At 39.4% G+C, this 23,234-nt stretch overlaps 2 protein-coding genes across 5 annotated transcripts in view; one reads left to right on the top strand and one right to left on the bottom strand.

Annotated features, from left to right (window-relative positions):
* Positions 1-10,936, bottom strand: part of PSME4 (proteasome activator subunit 4) — a 77,377-nt gene extending 66,441 nt beyond the window's left edge. The window contains exon 1 of the mRNA XM_066995422.1: positions 10,799-10,936. The gene's annotated coding sequence lies outside the window, so the exon portion shown is untranslated. The remainder of the gene's footprint in view (positions 1-10,798) is intronic.
* Positions 10,937-11,015: 79 nt separating this feature from the next.
* Positions 11,016-23,234, top strand: part of ACYP2 (acylphosphatase 2) — a 38,227-nt gene continuing 26,008 nt past the window's right edge. For 2 of the 4 annotated variants that reach the window (XR_007169005.2, XM_013191045.3), the window contains exons 1-3: positions 11,020-11,135; positions 11,625-11,641; positions 13,492-13,601. Coding sequence is in view for 3 of the 4 variants with exons in the window: in XM_013191045.3 (XP_013046499.1) it covers positions 11,066-11,135; positions 11,625-11,641; positions 13,492-13,601 (197 nt within the window). In the remaining variant the exon portion in view is untranslated. Of the gene's footprint in view, positions 11,136-11,624; positions 11,642-13,039; positions 13,150-13,491; positions 13,602-16,823; positions 16,932-23,234 lie in introns of all 4 variants that reach the window. The other 2 variants (XM_048078956.2, XM_013191047.3) reach the window with 2 other exon arrangements.

Raw genomic sequence — 23,234 nt, 5'->3', positions numbered from 1 at the left:
CCTCTACATATCTGAAGCTCCTGAAGATATCCCTGGAAACTGCTGTGCCTGCAGGGAGGAAAAATAATAGACTTGAACCTCATTATAAGGAGCTTACTGCTGATATTTTCCCAAATTACTCGTTGCAATTTGAAATGAATAATAATTCCTCTGATATGAAAAAAATGTAGGCAACTTTGGGGAAAGAGGCATTACTTTTCTTTTCCCCTCGAGACATTGAGACATGGATTTTTCTGTCCCAACATCCTGCCAAACAGAAATCAGCTGCTGAATATATGATGACATATGATCATATGATATCATATCATATGATGATATGAAGAATATATGATGACAGCCAGCTTGCAAAGGTCTGTTCTACGTATTCTGCCGTTCTAGGAAATCAAGGAAATACTCCCTCAGCAGCCTGCAATCCCTTGCATAGACACTTCTCATTGTGTCTATGTGTCTGCTCATGTGCTCATACTTGCAGTTTCAAACAGAATTGCAGCAGTCCTTGCCCCAAGCGTTTGACTAACTCTGATGGTATTTTTTCAGTGGTGAAGGCATCTGTTTAATCTTCACCCACACTTTCCAATTCTTTGATTTGTCCATTCACTTCTCTCCTTCCAGTCTCCCTCCAATTCTTAGGTTATTAAAATGGTAACTAGATAGAACCTTTCTGGGAAGGTCTTATCGTTCAAAATGTGAACAAATTGTGAAATTTTAACTTGCTGGATAGTATCCTACTTTAGGAACAGTCCCATTGACTTCAGCAGGGCTATCACATATGGCAGTGTGCTTCTTAACATTAGAAAACTAATGTTGTTAGAAAAGCTTTCAAAGCCACTTTGGATATCTCTGAGGGATCAAACCTGTGAACAGATACTTTTCATCCTAAGATATCTACAGTGTCTCCCTTTTTGAATTTTAGCATCAGCTGAAAACATGAGGTCTTAGATGTTGCTCTGGTTAAGGGAAGAAATTTGCCAGTGTCTATTAAAAAGAAAAAAAAAAAAAGTAAGGTCTATTTTCCCGACCCAGGAAGAATCAAATAACAGCCAAAAATCTTTGTTCAGATTTTCAGCCTTCTTTCAAGCAGCACTGAGGAAAAACAATTGTTGTTTGTCATGACTGTAGCTCACACGATCAGGTTTAACTCTTTCACTGGATTGCTTGTTCACTGTTTTGAAGTGTGGACCAGAAATACTTAAATATTTATGAATTCTGGGAGAGAGGCAAGCTTACTTAAATATTCCCTTAAGCAACCAATGCTTTCTCTCCTTCTAAAGATCTATTTATAGTTTGCTTCTGGCTGCATGGTTTTATGCACTGAATCTGCATGGTAGACTTTGGCACACTTCTAAAGCAGCAGCTTCTTTCACATGGTATTGTGGAGACATCCAGCATATTAACAAACTGTAGAGGGGATCACGTGAAACAAGCGAGAGCTGTCTAGCATTCACTTGGCCTAACCTGGCAAGTTGTTTGTGCTTCTATCCTGGTAACATGGGGATAATAAGTATAATTGTGTCAAGGGCAGGACTACAGCAACGCAGGTCACCCTGACTACAGCTGGGATTCACGAAACTATAAATTGGTGGGGGGGGTTATTGTGTCAGGTGTCCCACTGAGAAGAAATCAAGCTGAAACAATGTATGAGTTAACATTTCATAACAACCTTGGAAATTTAACTATCAAGAAAGGCTAGTTAGGATAGAAGGAATGTTCTAATTAAGGAACACAATAGGACTGTAAACTCAGAGAAGCTCCAGGGAGAAAGAAAAGTTGCTTTTGCCACATTTCTGTGTTGTAACTTAAAGGCTAAGCCTGGTAGAAAACTGAGCCATATTTAGCATAAAACCAGAAGCTGTCCTTCTGCTGGGCAAAGTACCAAGAACTGGGTGAAAGAACTAAGGCGGCTGAAAAACCAAAAGTGAGAAAAACGAGAATCTGTCTTGAACAAAAAGAGCAAAGATACCTTGTAATCTCAAAAGAGAGCTGGACAGGACAATGCAGTAGGCGTTAACTGTTATTTCCTCAGGCATATACTGATAACACTATCTGCAACACCCATGTGTTTTCCTTTTAACACTGCAGCAGATGAATGCAGAATCTGATTCATGCTTTCTTGGCTTTGCCAAATGCACGCTAAAATCCTATAACCATGCCATGAATTAATCTGCTGACCCAAAGGTCTGATGAGACATGATTGGAAAAATGGCTGTCCTTAGAGATTCCAGACCTCTTTGCATGGAGTAAGGGACTGGTCATCAGCAGCTGGCACAGTACCAGCAGGAGGCCTGACAGGCTCCAAAATTAAGAGAAATTGGCTCAGAGTCACTGTTTGTCGCCAGCAAGTGAACATCTCTGAAAAGGAGGCATTCTGAAACAGGAAGCTGGAAGGAAAGGGAATCTGGGGTGGTGTCAGGGGTGCCAGAGGTCTTACCAAGTCACGGTCACTTTCAGAGCTGACAACAGCTTGTGCTTTATGAGCCCAGAATAACACCTCTGCATCACATCAGCTGCAGCCCTTGAGCTGTAGGCTATGAGAAAGGCTATGCCAGCTGAAACTCATCCCTGGGTTTCTAATGCTATCATGCTGCTGCACAAACCACAGGGCAGCATCCTCAGGTCTCCAGGAGCAGGTGGCACTGTCAGGGTTGCTTTGTGCATTACCTCCTAGCGCCTTAATTTTATTTTTTTAAACTTACATGCTCACCTCTTCTTTTTTCACTGGATTCCCAGGCTCCCTGACATTTTCTCTCTCCAGCCCACACAAACAACTCTTTTTCCAGGAAAGCTTTTAGTGTCTTTAAGACTGACCTCAGTCAGTCATTGCAGCAGCAATCCACATGAACAGCTTCCTGTGATGAGACCAAAAACTAAAGACTAAGAACTGGGCATGCATACAATTTTACTTCCCCTCTGTATATTCTCTATTTTCTTCAGCTTGCAGAAGACAGACATCCTGAGTCACAGGCTGTGTCATTGTGTTTAATAGCGCTAAATAGGTTTTTCATCCCGTTATTCATCTGCTTTTTAAGGCTCATTATGCTTCGGCATCATAATGCTCTGCAGACAGTTTCCAATATATGAACTGTATGGAACGTTTCCTTTTGTTTGGCATAAACTTGTCACCCAGTAGTTTTCTAATGCCCATGAGTTCTCACAGATGAGAAATTACACCAATTCACCATTTATGATTATATAGACCTGTGTGACATCCCCTGCTGGACAGACAAATGCTCTTCTGTCTCAGGATGACCCAGGAGAATACTAGTTTTAGTCCCTCTTCATATGATACCATTCCAGGCTTTGGATCATCCTAACTGATTTTGTCTGTTGCCTTTCCTGTTGTTTCTTTGAGGTGAGGAATGGCTAGAACAGGATATTTGGTACAGCCAGGGTTTGCACAGCAGCATACGGCTCTTTTTTGTTATGCTCTGTTAACGCTTTTTTTTTTTTAAACGTTCTTCCCATAAGGGGCTTTCTTGCCAGCCCCTGAGCATTACACTGATCTGCTCATAAAACTGCTTGCAGTAACTCCAGAAGCCACCACTATTTGCATTGGTTCACGTACTTCCAATCTGCACAATACTTCATTTAATAACACAATTTAATGACTTCTTACTGCCCACTCATTTAACATAAAGAGATACTTCTGTAATTCTTTGCAGCGGCACATTTACTACCCAAAGTAATCTAATACCATTAGCCAGCGATCCAGTCACTATTCCTTGCTGAATTTCCTTGGTAACTTTTCCAGTAACAGTTTCTCTATGGTGAATGTTTTCCACTTATTCCTTCCTCTTGTGACTGCTCCTTCAGTTATTAGTCCACCAAAATACTTTAATCTTATAAAAGCTTAATTAACCAGAGAATTTTGTCAGAAGCTTCTTGAAAATCTAGCAACACTGTATCAAGCTGATCCATCCTTTTCCACATAACCACTGACTTCTCAAAAGGATTCAAGTAGATTTCAAGCATCAATTCTTGCTACAAAAATCATGATAATTCCTCCCATTTTATCAAAACTACAAATACGTCTACTAGGTTGGATGGGGAAGACGCCATCAGGACAGTATGAGAATCGATGGAAAACTGGGCCCCACAACAGTGACCTTTCTAGCTATGCATAAAAACTGTTTAACTCAGAGAAAAGAGTTCAAACGAACCCAATTTAGGGTTCCTGTTTTGTTACCTTTGGCAAACGCCAGGTCCCACCTGCACCATCTATACTATGAGATGTTTGTAGAGCTTCAGCCCACCTTTCAGAAGCATTTTCCTTCAACCAGATGCTGATCTTCACCAAATCTGTTACAAGTTCATGTCTTCAAAACACAGTCCCTTCACATGATTGGAACTGGCAAGCAGATTCTGAAATAACACAATTACCCATATCCAAGTTATAATCAATCCAGCAAGACTTGACTGAAATATCTGATGACACTGGCTGCGCCAATACTTTTCAAGATTCTGAAATACTAATTAGGCCTTCTCTTTGTTGCTTTTGAGAACAAATAGTGGGCTAATGCAGTTAATGAGAATGAATCAAATAGTTTCACAGTACTGCAAAATGTAATAGCTGTCAACCCACCTCCATTATACACCGTTTCTTTACCAACCCACACTTTTTCGTGCCTTCTTAGATCTTTTATAGAGCCCTAAATCCTCCACAAAAATCTGACATCATTGTTCTAATGGCTGTGGGAAGGGTGATGTTTAAACTTCGCTTTATTCAACAGGAATAAAGAACTGCTTTAAATGACCACATCTCTTCCTCCTCACTGTGTTGCATAAGAAGAGAAAATATAACCACTGGCAGCATCTCAAGTCACTTTTCTTTAAATTTTAATGTGCTTCTTGTGCATGGATATTTCATTAATGAAACGTCAGACAAACCTCCTTCTGCTGTGCTACCAAACCACGAGACTAAGACTCCTAACGTGACTCTTCCAAATATAAGAGGACAGCCTGGGCTCACCATCTACTACTAGTCCCTGTCCCTTCCCACTTCCTTTTTCGATCCCACTGACGTTCAGTAAAACCTCGGGAAGCATGATATTTTAAGTTAAGTACTAATCCAGGTAGAACAGAGGTCCCAAAGACAATACCAAAAGAGGGGCTTGCCAGGTTGTTATATATTAATGTTTTGTTTACACACAGAATAAAATTTTCCAGAATAATGTTGCTTTTGTATGTTTGTTAGTTTACAATCTAACCTAATTTGCATAAAGCTCCTAATCTTTGATTCACAAAATTAAAATATTATAGTTACATTACTCCTTGGTTCATACGCTGCTTCTAAATTCAAGTTATAATTACCTTCTGAAATTATACCCAATGAATTTAAATGCTTGTAGGCATTACAGTAGGTTAGTTTGTGTTCAGTCTTGACCACCAAGTTGAGACTTCTTTGATCTATTACTGCAGCAAAAGACTAACAGACCTAACCCCAAATATCACTCTCTGATTTTTATGCTTTAGAGTTCAATAGTATAGTTTCAGTCACACCTGTCAGAAAGATTTTTTGCTACAGGAAATACCAGTTCATGTTCTCATGTTTTATTTACTAACACTTTGTGATTTAAAAAGTCTTGACAGCTGATAACCTCCTACTAAGCATTTAAGTTCCCTACTAGGTTTTCAGATCAGGATTTTTATTACTATTAACTTGAACTGACTTACCTGAGGATTCTTTCATTTCCTATAGCAGCAAAAATACTTTTCAAAGCTTAACTGAAACTGAGAAATCTGAACTTTCTGCCTGTGATTTTGTTGGTGGAGGTTTAGTAGTTTATTGCCTTAGATCTTTACGTAAAGGAATGTTAAACTAAGGACATCGTGACATAACAATGAAAAAATATTGAAAACTGAACATAAGTTTAGTTTTATTAAATATTTACATCTGTATACAATGTCAACAAGTTAACAAGCTGTGAGTTGAATCACAAACTATTACTTTGGGAACTATTGTTATAATTAAAAAAAAAAGTTTAAAAGAAAACTGCTGCTAAGTCTTCATGCCCTAGATAGAATCAGGATGTAGTGAATAATAGGGTACTAGTAGTAGGATGTAGTGAATAAAAGGAAACTAACAAAGCAAAAAACCTTCCATACAACTTGTTGTGTGATACTGCACTATACATAGGATCTCACAGTAACTAGAACAAGCACACTAACAAAAAAATTGCTCTAAGTAGTCTAGCCACACTAAAATAACAGGTGCACCGTTCTGTATCTATCATCCTATAGCTTATGTAAGTAGTCCATGATTTTAGAGCACAAGGGGGACAAATTTATGTTCCATTAGGTCCCAAATTTAGGACAAAGTTTGGCTGCAGTCCTGTAACTTGATCTGCGCAGGCATGACCCTTCCTCTGCACAGCACTCTGCTCGCCTAAGTGGGCCTCTGCACAGGTGTGGGGTACCCCCACCCAGATCTGATTGCTGCTTTGGGTCTTTGCATTTCCAGTAGACCAGGAGACAAGTGCTGTAACCAGGGCACCTGACTGTGCTAGGGGTATTCTGCAGTCAGCCTCAAAAATTTTCTAAGATTTATACACCCAAATTTTGAGTTTTACAATTTAAAAGCACAAGGTACCTTTTGTTTGCTTATGGTAAGCTGTTTTCTATTATATGGTTTTATTTCAAAATTAAGAGTGCTACACATTTTTGCCTAGCACTCCTTTGTTCTTTAGGCATGTTAATTTTCCATCTGGATGCTTTCTCTTGACAAAAGTCCTTCTTCTATGCTTTTCCTACTTTTCCACTCTCCACGGAGAAAGGAAGACAGCATACAGAAAAAGTTATAGTTGAGAATATTTATTTGAATGCAGAAATACTTCAGGAAATGTCATCAGCTCGTGCTGAGAGCTTAAGCCTTGCACAAGTGTAGTTTTTCTTCTCAGTGAAAATGCTACCATACTGGGAACTGCGTCGCTGAAGATGACAACAAGAACAGGTACACAAAGCCTAAGCCACTTCATATTTTTACATGCATTATACTTCATTTTTAGTTTCCTCTAAAAAAGCTGACTAGAAACTAGTAGTAATGGTATTACCAAAACCTTTATGAGCTAGGAACACTTCCCTGTCTTGAGCTACTGCTTAGAAAATAAAAGATATTATTAGTTTTTATATATTTTTTTAAATTTTTCTTTAGTAGCCCAGCATAGTGTTATTTATACATCCTACACAGTACAGACAAAAGCTCTTTAAGAACTCCCAGAGGCCTATCTTGTCCTTCAGACTTTGAAATCTAATCCTAGTGTTTAAGAGACTATCTTTTCCCCTAGAAGACAACAGCTGACAGTCAGCGATCCACAGAAAAAGAAAAGTAGAAGTAAGACTATCTCTTACTTCCTAAATATCCTATATTACACCTTGGGAGACTTTAATACATCTATCTAAAACATAAATAGAGACCCTAAAGAGTTTTGTACAACTTGAAGCAGAGTCTGCAAAATCAGAAGTCTTATTAGTTTTATTTTAAATTAAATTGCAACTTTAATAAATTTAAAGTTTATTTTAAAGTAAATTGTAAGAGTGAATATAGTTTTGGAGAAAACATGATAAAAGAATAACTGAAAAAAAAAAGAGAAAACTACTGAAAAAAAAATTTAGCCTTTACTTGAAAAAATAAATACAAATAATAGTGTTTTAAAATAGGAGTTGTATATACTATGCTTAATAGAGAACAAGCAAAAATTATAAAAGATAAATAATTGAACTTATATAGTTTCTACTTTTTCTCTCTGAGTACTCACTACTCTCTAAGCCACAAGAGGAAATAGACGCAGCAGCTTCTTTTATACAGAGCCTTTGCTATCCTTTGGGAAACCACTCATCGGAATCTGCTGGGGACCATTTGTAAGTGAGTCAGGTTTGGACTTTAGATAAACACTGATGAAAAAGGGTAGCATAAATGCTAAAATAAAACAAAAAAAAACAAAACACACAAAGAGAAAACAATAGATAAATACTTCAGCAAATAAGTGGGTGGCAGAGAGAGGGAAGAACTCTGAAGTGAGGAATGTTAATTGTTTGTAGATTGTGAAGATGCTCTGAGAAAGCTGAGAGCAGAAATTCAATCATGAATTGACAGGTCTGAGAAGGAACCATAATAAATAAAAAATGGTGAAAAAACAGGGGCATAGCTAGAGGTTAAAGAATAAATTAAGACAGCAACATTGGAGGTCATGTACCTGATAGAATATCTGCATAAACACGAAAGACAGTAATTTTGGGAGTGGAAAACATCGAATGTATATGGTGAAGTGACAGCCACACAGAGAGAAAGCAGAAGAAATGGGTACTCAAAGAAAAATAAGCTTGTAATGGTTTTCTACTCAGTATAAGCATAAATAACAAAGCTACAACTACCGAAATGTCTTTATCAACTAAAATTAAACTTATTTAAGTAAAAGATCCTTTTATTGTAAGCATTGCAATTGATGGTGCTCAGTATCAGGGCCCAGAGGGCCCATAGCTCTGATTGTCCTGACCAGGCTCACCTGAGCCAACCATATCCCCTCTGCCCCTTGGTCCTGAAGCCCTATTTAAGCTCAGGGCTGAACCCTTCCTACCTCATGGGCATGTGAGTCTCTAGTTCTAGCTTTAGGGCTCTTTGTTGTATCCTTCCAGTACTTTCTGGAACAATTCCTCATCCTTTCCTGTACCCTATGGCCAAAAACAGGATAGTGGGAAATCTATACTGCGCTTAGAACTAGTATTTAGAGGTGTTCTTCAAACTCTTGTTCAGAGTACAGATACGTGACTGAATGATGAAATTAGTCTTCCCTACAACAGCGTTTTAGCTAATGCAAAACTTCTGCCAAGTAAAGCAACTTCCTAGGTCGCTTTCACGAAAAATCCCTTCTATAAAAGCCTAAGGTCCATGAATAATTGTTCCTAGAGAACACTATGCTGTAAGTGAAATTCAATCTATATACGTGAAGCAAAAAGACCGATGAATATAAAACAATGTCTTCTGAAAGAGATAAAAGCTGGCTGACGTGCATTTAAATGAACAAGAATGTGTAATGGTCAGAAAAGAAAGCTTACTGTGAAATTAGTAGGGAGAAATAAAAGACAAACTGTATAATAGCAGCTGCTGTGAGCAAACAAAAGGCCTGGGTAAACTGGCAGCATAATGGTCATCCATGGAATTCACTGCAGCCTGGAATTTCTCTTTCATGTATTAATTGTGATTGTTACAGCTTTGTTTTAGTAATAAAAAGGTCACCTTTATTTACTGAGTAGCAAGCCAAATACAACACATGGTAATAGCTAAGCTGGCAGAAGTTTAGAAGAGTCTATTTCATTGCTGGAGTGATCTACAGATGTTATGGCACTGTATTTTCTGTTCATCCTAGCAGTACAAAAGTTCGTTCGTTGGAAGAAGTGTTCATAATCATTTGCATTTCTCTGCAGTGTAACTAAGGAACGTATCTTGTGCTATAACATACGTAGATATTTAGCATTTCTTGCAAGTAGCTGTAGGAAGTGCAATCAGCTGATTTTTAAGCCAACATCACTACAGCTGGCAGAGGGATGGCAAAAATACAAAACTTCATTGACTTCATACAGACTGTCTATACTTTAAGATAGTGCATGCTAAAGTTCTCTTACTAATTAGTGTACTTGAATACTGTTTGATTACTGATACTGACTCTTTGGACTGTAAAAACATAAAGGGTTTCATGGTATCTCTGGAGTTTTTCAGGTGTCTGTTACGAAATAATGAGAAGGTTGGTGTCATTTATTGAAAGAATGGCAAGATATTCTTATGGCAAATCAGAAAAATCCTAAACTGGCTTTAACTGATGAAAAAAATCAACTGACAAAGAAAATTAGAGGGCAGCAGATATACCTCTGGGCCAGAAGTTCTCAAGGACTGTGACAGGAATGGATTTCCATATTGAGGATGACCCAGCGCTGATGAGAGGAACCCTACCTGAGTCACATCAAGAAAACCTACTTGAAAGGTAAGAGTCATTCCTTTGATTAAAAACCAAAGTTGCCATTACAGTTTGCTCTCTGCAGATTCCAGTAATCAGTACCTGAACAAACTCTAGTTTCAAGGCTTAAGTTGCAATGTTTTATATTGTAAACAGGCTAATATTTTATTTTTGACCTGTCTTGCTCTTCAGTGTTGATAGATGGCAGCAGATGACTAAAGATTCTAGACTGAGTTCATCTTCTAACCAAGGATAATTAAATGTTGTTTCTAATGCAATATTTAGCCTGAAGATACTTTTTCTTTTAAGAAAAAGCAAACACAGAGTAGAAAACTATGTGACATGCCAGAAAAATCCATGGCGTCTGATTGGAGACTGTACCTACTAAACGATCAGTTCCTGGTTTATATCTTTGCATGTTACATCTACATTAAAAATGTTTTGGAAAGGTTTGTAAAGGAAAATGTGAGCACTAATATACATCATTGTGTAGGTTTGAGCATATTACCTGAGGTAAATTTTCTGTCTCCAAGCCCTGGTGCTCCAGCTGGAGTCCAGCCTCTCCCTGGCCTTGGTGTTTGCCACATGTGGGGTAAAATTGGGAAGGAAAAACTTTTAATGTTTTGTCTGAAAGCTTTAAGAGCTGGGAGACAGGTCAGTCCCACAGACCCACTAGGGAAGGACAACACCCAAGACAAACTTTCTATTTTGGTGGTATTTCGCTCTATTTGGTGGCTTTTAGCTCTCAACTACTTGACTTACCATCTTGGTCAAAATTACCTCAGTTCACCTGTGACAAATTGTGTTGTTTGAACGATTTACGTAAACCCCTGAAAAAGGCAAAGGCGGGTTACCTGTGTGCGGGGTGCTCGAACTGGGAGGCTTAGCTGTGTGGAAACGCCAACTGCGCCGGCCCTGCACAGGGAGAGGGAGCCTCGCTGGTTCCCGCAAGGCGTTCCTGACCCATCTCGGGTGTAGCGGTGACCCCCGGCGGTGACGGGGTCGCACCTCCCCTCAGGCGCCCGTGGGTCCTTCCCGCCCGGCGCGGGGCGGGCGCTTTCCGGGGCAGCTTGAGCCTCGCGCGCTGCCGTCCGGGCGGCCCGCACTGCTCGCCGGCCGCCATGTCTACCCTGGGAAAGGCCTCGGGCGCGCTCAAGTCGGTGGATTACGAAGTGTTCGGGCGGGTGCAAGGTGAGGGGCGCGGGGCGGCGGCGCTTTGCGCATGCGCGGGGCCGGGCGGGGCTGAGGCGATGGCGTCGTGTGGGGGATCGCGGCGCCGTGAGGGGAGGCGGTTGTCAGCGCCCGGGGGCGACGGCTGTGCAGTCAAACTCCTGTCAGCGCGGCTCCGTGCTCGCAGAGGGACGGGGGTGGCTCCCCCCTCGGGTTGGCAGCGAAACTGAAGTGAATATTAAAGGGTCAAAGGCTATTACCGTCTTCGTTAGGGAGTTCCTCTAGCCGCTTTAATGGAAATAGCCGCTTGGTCGAGGTCATCCCCTAGCCGTCTTCTGCAGTTGGCCCAGAGTTACAATGTCACAGAGCTCTGCAGTTTCCCTGCGGATAGACCACAGATGACATGTATACAGTTTACAATAAATTTGTGAAGTGAAATTTTTTTTGGAATAGTCTTTTATAAGATAACCTTACTCTTTTTTGACCTTACTATTTTTCTTTCTTCTCTAGGTGTTTGTTTCAGGATGGTAAGGCAACATCTGATTTACCAGTTCTACTTCAAAGCCTACTTCAAAGTATAGTATTTCCAGGGCTAAAAATACAGCAGCAGCAGATTTGTAGACTATAAACATAATCAACCGATGGATGGAGCTCTAGGTTAGACTGTTTAGTATTGCAAGCAGATTTAAGGGGAAAAATTTTTTGTTCATCTCTTATAGTAAAATATTTTTAAAAGCTTATTAATGTGTTGTTTATATTAGTGTAATTTCTAAAGATTGTGTTTGGATTGTGATACAAAGGTGAGCATTAGAACATACTAATGTTTAGAGAGGTAAATTCTGGATGTTAGTTTCTGAAGCCAATGCATTCCAGTTTACATTTCTACTGGTAATTACAGTACCAGTGCTTAAGGGAGCTTATGTTTCCTGTGATACAGTTGCTGGGGCTCGTGACCCAGCCAGAGTTCTCCACCAACTCTGAATTTGTAGCAGGTAATTCGTCTGCTTGACAGAAATCAAGAAACATGTTTCAAAAGTGTTGTGTGAACCTAGTGAGCTGTGTTTTAGACCTAAAGGTTTTTATGCATAATTTATGTATTGTGAAATAGCTCAAAATAGAGAAGGATGGAGGTTTACAGTATAGTATGTCTTTAATGTTCCTTTATCAAGTGGAAAGTGTGTGTTTGCAGATCATATGATAGGCTGCATTCTGATGCTTTTGGGTAACTGCTTAGGGAAAAAGTGCTCATAATCAACTTGAAAAGTACTCTTCATAGGTAGCAACACCTTTTCATTGCCTAGATTACCCCCAGATCTGTTTTCTCTTTTGAAGTGTAATTATTATTGAGCTGAAGTTTGGCTGTTGGTATTTAGAACAAATGTCTAAAGAGAACATGGGCTACATCTCATCACTGAACACACATGAAGGAAAATGGAGGAAGCACCTTTTAATCTCAATAAATTTGAGGTGAATTAAAATATTAGCTTATTAGTATTAGCTGTTTTTATTCCCTGCAGAGAATAAAACTTCAATGGTTTCCTGTAAAATACTTTCTGTTCCATGCCATTTCAGGGTTCAGGCACAAATGAAAACTATGCAGATACATATTGTGTGTACATAAAAAATAAGAAGGTTCAGAAAACAGGACTTGTAAGTTCCTTACATTTGCTGCTATAATTTGCTTTGCTAGTAATGCAGCAGAAGATCCTTAGAATTTAAGGGGTAAAAGTCAGGTGGAAAGGTTTTAGAATGAAACATGGGGAAACACTTCTGTTTGTGCATGCAACAAGCTTAAAGAGCTTAGACACCAACTGTTTAAGAGGCAAATGCACAGTGACAGAAGCTAGAGAAAACTGAGTAAAAGGTGGTGGTGATGGATTAGTAGAGTTCTTTGATTAAAAGTCTTTAAAAATTCCTTAAACAAGGAGAGCAAGTTTTTGGCTGATCTCTGAATGAAAAAACTCACAGTATCGGAAGATTTCTGTGCATATTCAACTGATACAGCAAGCAGCAGGATGGCTTTATTATGAGCAGGGTAAGAAGCCATCATATATATACTTTGTGGTGTTTTGTGTTTTTTTTAATTATTATTATTTTTGAAGAAAAGTGTTAATGTAAACCAACATGGGAATTAACTCATGTATTTTTGTATATGTGAAATCTAATTCTTGATCAAAAGCTGGTTGCTTCTGCTGCAACTGCAGACCTGACAGGAATGTTTTAATGTCTGAGTGTGAGCATAATCTATGGATTCTTGTTTCTCTTAAGTCTCAGTCTTAAGGCTATGAGAATGGAAGTGGGGTTTAACATGGTTTACATAGTATGCATGTAGTGTATGTGCTGGCACTGATTATTTTCTCATTATTTTTCAAATCAGTACACAGAAGAGGAAGCTAGGAAGCTAGGAGTGGTTGGCTGGGTTAAAAATACCAGTCAAGGAACAGTAACAGGCCAAGTTCAAGGCCCAGAAGATAAAGTAAATGCAATGTAAGTATCTTTGTTTCTCTTAGTCTTACTACTGTCACTTACAGAAGCATCTGAAATCCCAAATGACAGGTAGGTTCTTATATCGATAACTTCAGTGCTTTCAATAACTTTGGTTTTATTTGAGGGTTTTTGTTTGTGAAATTGACGAGACGCATCCTTTAAGCTGTAAGTCTTCAAGTTTAAAAATAGTGTGAGGCTTCTGTCAGTTTTAATTTCTAGTGTCACACAGCGCATAAGTGTATTTTCCCAAAAATACTTTTAAAACAAAGAAAAAGCCTTTATTCCTATATGAGCACAGATCTGCTATTTAACTTTGAATCATCTCTGCAAAGAAACTCTGTAGAATGTCTTGAAATGTTTACTTAGCTTTTACTTAAATCAGTTTAAGAAAACAGTTTTGATTTTTTTTTCCCAGTTTTGAAAAATAATACATAAATACACATTGTAGCAAGGGCTTGCAATCTCTATTACCTGGAAATAAATTTTGAAATATTTTGGTGCCTTTAAAATGTATATGGTTTTCTTTATTAATTAATTTCCAAGAGCTTAAAGCTGTTACTATGGAGAAGTGCTGCCTGTAAAAACAAAGACCAATCCAAATATCTCCTTTTGCAAGTGTGTGTAGGGAGATTGTTTGGAGTTTTTAAAAATCTCAGTGATTTGTTGTATTGAGAAAGGGATGAGTGATCGTAAAGCCTTCCTTTGCAAGCTTCATTATGGATGGCCAATTGTTAGTGCATATTTCACAGTACAGGAATTGTTTCAAAACTCAAATAAAGTGAAGCTGGCTTTTTTTGCAGGGAAAGGTGTTAGACCTTCTTGTAAAGAAACATATTGCATGTGACAGAAGTATTTGTAGTCATTTTCTTTGGTTTTGAGCTTAACATCAGATTGGTTATCTTGGGCTGCAAAACACTTAAAGCCAGGGAAGCAACAGTTGTTTCTGAAGTCAATGCTTATTATCTGGAATACTACTGTTAACTTCATATATAGTATTTAATATCTTTGTATTTGTAAACTTAGTATCTCAGTGCAATCTGTAGTAAACACTGAAGATGGACATGTGTTGGAGTATTGTTTTCTTTAAAAATTTCTCGAGTCAGTTGATTTACTCTGAGCAGCTTTAAGTGAGAGCACAGTTTAACCCCCCCAATATGTGTTCATTTGCATGAAACTAGGATTGCTGCAACATGCTGTGTTCTTCCCTTACTGTTATTTGTGTTGACGGCATTGAAGGAAACCTTACTTCCCACTAAACCAGGAAATTGCTATCTGTAATATGATATCTTGTAGCAGAGCTGCAAAATTAGACTAATGAGACTAGGCTTGTTCTCAAGGAAGAGATGGCAAAAGAGCTATTACAAAGGGAGATGAAAGCTTCCATTTTCTTGTTAAACAATTTCAAGTAGGGTCAGCAAGATGGATTGTGACAGTAAATTGACAGTGATGTTGAAGCTTTTGATGTACGTTGTTTGTGATATCCAGAGCAAATAAAAAGTTGTTTTGAATTGTTGTTTCTTCATTTTAAGCTGGAAATGAGGAAGATACCTCTGACATGGGAATAAATGTTGCAATGCTGAATTGAAATTGAAGTACAATTAAGTTACACATTGAGATATGGACTACTGAATTTCCTAGAGTAAAATGCTTGGGAGAAACCAGTTAATTTCACTTGTTACCTGTGTGGGCTTGGATACATGGAAGATAAAATGTAATGAACGTATTTTTGGTGATAAATTGCTGGACTTCCACGTGTAAAGGGAGGAATTGTATATGAACAGACACTTGGAAAGGCTCTTATTTCTCTTAGTACATGCAATAGAAAATCAAGTGATCAGAACTAGTATAGAGTTGAGAGGGAAAAAGATCTAAAGCAGGTAAGTTGGAGGCATGACTGTGTGGAGGTATGACTCTCTCTGTACTTTGAGCTCTCTAGTGAAGTGAGGATGTGTCAGGAATGTGTTTTGAAAATCAGTTGGCTAGGTAACTGATGGGGAGCGCATGACACTTGCGGATACTGGGAACCTTGTGCTGAATATTCCAAGTTCAACTTTGCTATTTTGATACTGCTTTATATGTGGTCAAGTTTCTTGGTAAAAATGTGTGCAATTTTCTATAAAACGTGTTCTTTAAAAGAGGTTGCACGGGTGGTTTTATAGATTACATTAATTTTAAGTTACTGTGTTAAAGTAAAAGGCTTACAGAGAGCACAAGGAAGGCAAGGATCTCCCGGAAGCAGTGACACTATGTTGTTTCTCTGCTGGGAAAACCTACTGAAAGCTCTGTGTTTAAACATTTGCCTTGCATTTAGCAGTAAAGTTCCTGTCTTGTCCTCTGGTTAAGTAGGAAAGGTAGGGTTCTCACCTTCTTGCCAGATGAAGAGAAAAATGGCAGCTGGGCCATGTTTCCAAAAGTTTTTCTATTAAACAGAAGAAACAAATCCTCTTCACCTTATTTTTATGGATTTGTGTATAGCCCAGTACAACTTCACAGCACTGGAGCTGGGGAATTAGGCATGGGAAGGCAGTCAGAGGCCGTGCTGCTGCGCGTGCGTGGTCATGTCGGTGTTCCCTCTGCATGTGGAAGAGTGTTAATATGGGTGGTGTGCTGAGGGCTTGGTCCCTTCCCATCCTGCAGGGAAGAGGACTGACCTTGGCACCTCAGACTGATACAATTTCTCAGGCAGTGTGCTGAAGCCTGGGTTTTGTCCTAAAAGATGGAAGTAATTGGTTCCTGGCAGACAAAAAATGTGGTGGAAATACTTGTAAATGTGCCATGCAAATTGGGGTTTGCTCTGGAACATGTAACAGCTTAGCAGGGGCATTTTGACTTCTGCAAGAAGTGGCAAAAGGTAGATAAGTCTGAAGGGTCAGGGCATGAAGTGTTATAGGATTGTCCACTTAAGGTTGAATGTCAGCTTTTTTTTTTCTTTTTTTCTGAATTAATGGAGGAAGGCTGACTTTGGTATGTTTTGTATTGAAATGGTGATGGTGCTGAAAAGTGGTTATATTCACTCAGAGTTCCCTGAGGCTAGGGTTTCACACGGTGAATTTGATGGTAATTCAGGAAGTCTCAGGTAAGAATATTTTTTTGATTTTTAGATGTTTTCAATTTGTTTTTAAAGAAGACTTCATGTTGTCAAAGATTGGTGGCTACTAGAAAGTATTTGGTCTTGAACTTCCTACATATAAAACTTAATTTCCCTTGCTTTTTCGGCTCTAGGTGTCGCTGTTCGTGTTCTGTAGATGCTGCCAGCTGTGTGCTTCAGTTGAAACCCCTCTAATTTCAGTTGTAATTGACTCTAATGCTAGAATCCACCTCTTCTTCAAGGCGAGTTTTTTTTTTTATTATTATTATTTTTTTCCACGCGGGTTCCGCCCCCCATTGCCGGCACGGTCTCGCGTCGCCCCGCTCCCCGCCGCCCCCCACCCGGGCGGTGGTCCCTGCCGGCAGTACTGCTGACCGACTCCAGAGCTCTGCCCCGTAAGCTGTTGCAGTATTACTACCTGAGGTTTTTTGCTACGATTTTCCAGACTTCCTTTCCTTAGGTGGTGACTGTCAGTGATAACTGAAACTTAAATCTGTTGCTTAGGTGAAAGCAACATAGGATTGCAAGGTTGTATTGGATCGTTGTACAAGCACAGGCAAATGGAGTTATCTGAATAATAAATGTAGGTATTTTCTTACTTAATTAGAAGCAATATGCCTTTGATATGCCTGAAAAAAGACTTATTTTGACTTTAATCCTAACTAAATCTCAATAACTATTTTAGAATAATTCTGTAGGCAGGATTGGCTGAGCTTTCTAGGAGACTTCTCAAAACAACTGCCAGTTAGATGTGCTGCTGCTGCTGGAAGCTTTTTAGTGCATTTGAGGGCTTTATGCAGACACATATTCTGCATAGTGGAAATCATTGGAACCATGTGTAACACTGATTTTCAGAGTGGAGATATTCTCTTGTAGTCTACATCCCCTTTTACAAGAGGATGTAGAATAGTTCAAGGCCCTTAATCTGGCTTTTTATGCCAAAGAAAGATTGTTCCAGATGTCTTCGTTGTTCCAATGCAATGTTTATAGAAATACTAATGAGTAGAAGTTCAGTTTAAACTAATATTTGTGAAGAGTTTTTTTTTTTTTTTTACTCCAGGTTATTAAGGGGAATAACTTTGTGCACACAATTAAAAATAGACTTCTGGCAACAATTTGGTAATTATAAATAGAAGTATATACTTGAGAAGTATAGGTTTCTTTGAAAATAATTATTATGGGTGATGTATTTGAGAAAGATACCTGGTTTTGTTTTTTTAAGTATAAATTTAGTACTTGAGTGATGCAACATTCTAACTGTTTGTCTTCTTGAGCAGGGTCTTCCTCTGCTCCTTTTCAAACAGCCAAAAACTGTGGGATGGTTGACATAGCATGGAGCCGAAGCTGCTGCACTGCGCATTTCAGAGGGGTTTTCTAGCTTGAGTCTGGTGCTTTACTAATGGTACCCTGTAGCTTCTAGTCATTTTAGCACATGGCAGAGCTTGCTCATGTTGCCTACAGAGAAACACGGGCATAATAGGAAGAAAAATGAGGAACTTGTTCTGCTTTCCTATAGAAGAAACTAGGACATTGAGGCTGAACTGATGTGCATAAATGTACAGACACATACAGATGTGCATGAACTCTAATGATTTAAGTTATCTTGGCCAAAGTCTTCTTGTGACCTTTCAAACAAGTTATAAAAGGAATAACAGCTGACAAGATCTCTGGTTCTTAAAGCATGTCAGAACGGCAACTTTCATTTTGCTGTTTTTGGTAGAAGTATATTTTATTTGGTCTCAAAATTCTGAAGTGGTTTTGGTTTCTCTCAAAATAGATTGGGGCACTTTAAAGTTTTTGAAACTGCTATGTTACTTAAGGCTATTGCGTCTCAACAGATTGGCACAAAGGTTGTGTAGGATGGTTCTGACTCTTTCGATGTTGTCCAGGAAGCCATGCAAAAAATGATGTAAATCATAGTATAAAATTATTGGATCTGGTTTTATCTGAATTGTGAAGTTTTCTCTAGCTAGGTACTAATTGATATTAGCATGAACCAAGAAGTAGCCAACGATACCTGCAGCTAAACATCACAGGGCATCTTTGTCTTTTTGCCCTTTGACTTTATCTGATGTCCTTTCATCCTTCTGCTCTTGAGTTAACTTATTATATTCACTCTTTTACTGGATTAGAAGCTTTCTTTTCAAAGCCGGTATTGTGTTTTTTTTGGGTTTTTTTTGTGGCTGGGGTGAAACAGTTGTTTTAATCTATAATGAATAATCTGTAATGAATATTCTGTTCATGCATCGTAAGCTCTTTCTGTGGATATTCTGACTTGCACTCCTATGTTGTGATGCTGTAGGCTCTTCCTGCTTGTTTCCTTTTTGCTAAAGGAACAAAGAAAGTAAGTCTGGAAAAAAAGTCGGGCAAATATTCAGAACTTTATGAAAGAAAAGCAGGCTTTAAAACAAGCAGCTGATGTTCCATGTTTGCAAGCAATGACCATTCTGATGGGAGAGTGTCCTGGACAAATAGTTCTCCTTCCCTGTTTTCAGTCTATAGCATTTTAGCAGTGACTAGAAAACAAACCATCTAGGGCACCAAAAACAATCTATTCCAGCTCTCAAGTCTCCCAGCAATCATTTAATGAGATTTCAATAACAATATTTTTGCAGCAGGTTTGGTCTGCTACGTAGGGACTCCTGTGAAATCCTATTATGCTGTACAAATGCTGATCCTATGCCTCTGGTTTTGCTTGTCATATGTAGTATGCACTTCTTTGAAATTTGATGTTAAGGCCACTACTAGAAGCTACTATGGACTGCACAAGTATATACTCCAACTTCAGACCAGGTAGGCAAACTTACATGGTTACAGAGTTGCTAGGGTTTTAGGATAATGAGATGGCTTCTGTCTGCTAGTCTGAGATCTCCCTGACCTGTTCTGCTTTTGCAGACTGTGGAGCTGGAGCCTGAAAACATGTGTTTTCCTCAAGGGACTGAAAGGACTCTGGTCCTGAGTGAGCTCTCTGGAGGCTTTGTGGAGCCAGGAATGTTGGAAGCACTGGTGTTTAGCAAGCCTGCGTACTGCAGCTGTCCTGGGACCAAACTTTGAAAGCTCAGGCTCCCCAGCAGCCTCACAGACGACCTGCCAGCACATTCTGATGTAAATTTCTTTGGAAAGCAAATCCTGCTAGTTCCTGTTTGAGAGAAAATTGAGGGTTTTTTGCTCAAAAATTCATTTTGAAGATGAACATGTTCACTCTTAGATTAGCTACACGTCTTCCGTTTGATCACACTTGCACTCTATCCTTGGCTGGAATTGTGTACACAAATTTGTATTTGTGCTTTTGCAACTGGCTATTGCCCATGCTACACTTTGTTTGGCTAGGAAGCTGCTTGAGCTGTATTGCTCAGCTTTGGAGATAAAAAGTTGATCCCTGTTGCTTGTCGCAAACATCACTTGATGTCTACTTATGCTTAAAAAAATTAAACAAATAAAAACAACAAGCACAAGTACCACCACCAACCAAACAAAACACATAGCTAGACTGTGCTCAGCTTCATGAAAGTTCAGGCAGACAGGGTTCTCATGGTACATTGGAAAATGACTGCTGTGCCCTCAAAATCCCACTGACGTTAAATGGTACAAAGTGAAAAACCCTATAGGCTGTAGTCAGTCAGGGCCCCATTCTGCCTCATTAACAGGTAAGAGATGGCTACTGCTCAGGAGTAGGCAGTAAAATTAAGCAATAAACCCAGGGAGTGTATTAATGTACAAATAGAACACCATAGCAGTGAGGGGAACTGACTGGCACAGTCTCACAGGAAGCATCTTGCAAACCATTCAAGTTGTTTCCCGATTCCTGGTCCAGGATTTCACTACTCTATTCTTCTTGTCTTTCTCATCCTCTGTAGCTTAAAACAAAACCATTCAACTTATTTCATTGCTATTAATAAGAAAACCAATGCCTTTGTAGTTCTTGCATGATAGAAATGGTTATGTATACCAGCTGTCAATTTTTCTTGTTAAGTGCTAGTATTGATAATAATTAATTGGGTAATTACACAGAAATTTCTTTTTGGCTAGTGTCCATATGGACAGTATAGGCAGGAAACTCAGCCCTGGCAGTTGGGAGTGGAACGTACAAGCAATACAAGCAATTAATTGTTTCAGTGAGCACTTGTAAACAAGGTCAGCTCAACAGGCGTTCAGGAAATCTCATATGAAATGTGATGCTGTCTTCATTATCCTTCTAAAGGATTTTGGTGTAGGACCAAAACAGCAGGCAGGATTTCTCTGCTAGGCTGTTTAAGTACATACAACAGATTTCTTGGGACTTTCAAGATCCAGGGATAAATATTTAAAAGCAAAGAAAAAACTGGACCTGTACTCTTTTCTTTGGAAAAAAAAAAAAAAAGTTTTTCATCTTAAAGCTGTTCCTTTGCGTGGGTTTAGTCACAATTATTCACTGAATCTAGGCTAATAAAAATCCATTTAAGTTAGTGCCTGGGTTATTATTTCTAAGCTATTATTAAAGGAGTCTTTCCTGTTATTCCCAACCAGAAATATGTAGGAGGCTGACAACCTAAATATTGAGCCCCATGCGTCATGAGAAATACTGAATATTTTATGTTGGGAGCAATCAGCCCTGTGGGGTGGGTACGGAGGGAATGCTGGCACTGCAGGGGCTGCTGTGGCCTGGGCAGGGATCCCACCTGCCAGGGACCTGTCTGGCACCTTTCCCCTGGCAGCGGTGTCCCTAAGGCTAAAGGCTGTGTGGTACAGGCTCTGCTCTTGTGGGTCCTCCCAATGGAGAAAATGAAGTTCATGGCTTTAGTTGGAGTCCTGCATGGAAACTTGTCTACTCCCAAGGGGATCGTGTCACTGGGAACGTGACTCCCCGCAGAAAGGCATAAAAGGTCTGTTACTGTGTGCTTTGGAAACAGAATGTATTAAAATGCTCCAAATGTTTTACCAGCTAACGTGGCTATCAAAAGCTATGGCATTAATCTTGAAATGGATAGCTTCTGTATGAATATGGAGCTCAGGTGTCTCTAGCAGGACTGTTGGTGTGAGGGCCTGTCTACACATATTTCCCTGACTGAAGCATGACTGTTGTTACGGGAAACGTGTTTGCCTTGCTCTGTTTCATCATCTGTTCAAAGGCTTGGCATATGCTGTTGAGATATGGGGCACTTGACAAAAACAGCATTTTTTTTTCCTCAGTTTTACCAGGTGATGTGTTGTCAAACCCAGTATTCTTTTGGAAGAAAAGGGAGAGAAATGGCACAGTACCGAAGGCAATAAAAATGTAGCGCCTCTGGTCAATGTGAGTCTGTCCCAGGGTAGCCAAGTGTTTGTTTACAGCAGTGGTTTCCCTGGTAGGGGGTTGCTTACTGCTGACCTTAGAGAAAAACCTCAAAGGACAAAGTGGGAAAGGACAGGGAATTTATAGTACTTTGAATAATGCATTGTTGTCGAAGTATATCTGATACATAGCGAGTGTAAATTTTTAACAGCTGTCAGTAGGTAGAAATAAGTTCTCTGATCAACACCTCCTAAAATATAATCCAGAATTGTCATGTTCAGCTGGTCCCAAGATTAGGCAAATCCACAAGTGAAAGCTGGCAGCAGTGAAATGAACATGAAGGGGGTGATACAGACTTGCCCGAGGGTGGGTTGCACAGTCCTTTTTGAGCTCATGTTTGGTGGCTTGTTTAGAGCGCGTTGTTTGGTAACCCACTTCTCTCAAACAGCTTCCTTGCTCTTAAAGCAGCTCAGCAGGGTAGCCTGCAGCGGCTTCTGGAACTAACCTCGGGGCCATAGCTAAATACAGGAGTCTGAAGTGGAAGAGCTGTGCATGCTTCCCCTCAGCATGCTTTGTTTAGTAGGCAAGCGTAACGTGTTCTCTTCATTGTTCATGCAGTCATCTCAGTCTCTACAGTGAACTGCACCTTTAAAAACAAGTTCCTACATAATTAAAGAAAAAAAGGTTGTCCTTAATGGTGTAACGTAACTCTGTTACCTTATTTAACACGAGCATTTAAGTTTTAATAGGTAGAATTTAAGAAAATTCTGCTTAATTCTTAAAAGGTGAAGTACTCTGATAAACACTGACACAAAAGAAGTTGTTAGTTCTGGTTCTATAGCTAGGTCAAAGAAAGAGTAAGGCAGGAGAACCAAGCACTAAATGATGTTGTCCTTGATTCTGTCACTTTACAGCAGAAGAGGAGCTGTCTTTATACCAGCAGACATGGAAATCCTTGAACACTTTTGCCTTCCCAGTTGCTCTGGCTCCACTACAGCTTGGCAGAAAACACGATTTCTCTTGTGGCTATCTAAAAGTTTTGGCTGCTTGTACCGCTATAGTGATACAAACTGACTGGCGGACAGAAACTCTTCCCCATGAAATATAAACAATTCAAAGATATTTAGAAATAAAGGAGGCCACCCTCATAAATTGAGGGTTTTTTCAAAGCATACAGATCTTGATGGAAAGTTTCTTTTTTCACCTTTCTTAAAGAAAAAAGAAGTAAAACTTTGGGGATAACAGCTGTAACTTAAGTTATATAAAGAAGGCCGTTCCTCAAGCAAATAAACTT

This window comes from Anser cygnoides, chromosome 3 (genome assembly GCF_040182565.1).
Source record: "Anser cygnoides isolate HZ-2024a breed goose chromosome 3, Taihu_goose_T2T_genome, whole genome shotgun sequence".
Taxonomy (NCBI): Eukaryota; Metazoa; Chordata; class Aves; order Anseriformes; family Anatidae; genus Anser; species Anser cygnoides.
Note: the sequence above shows the minus strand (reverse complement) of the source record. Positions and strands in the feature narration are given on the sequence as shown.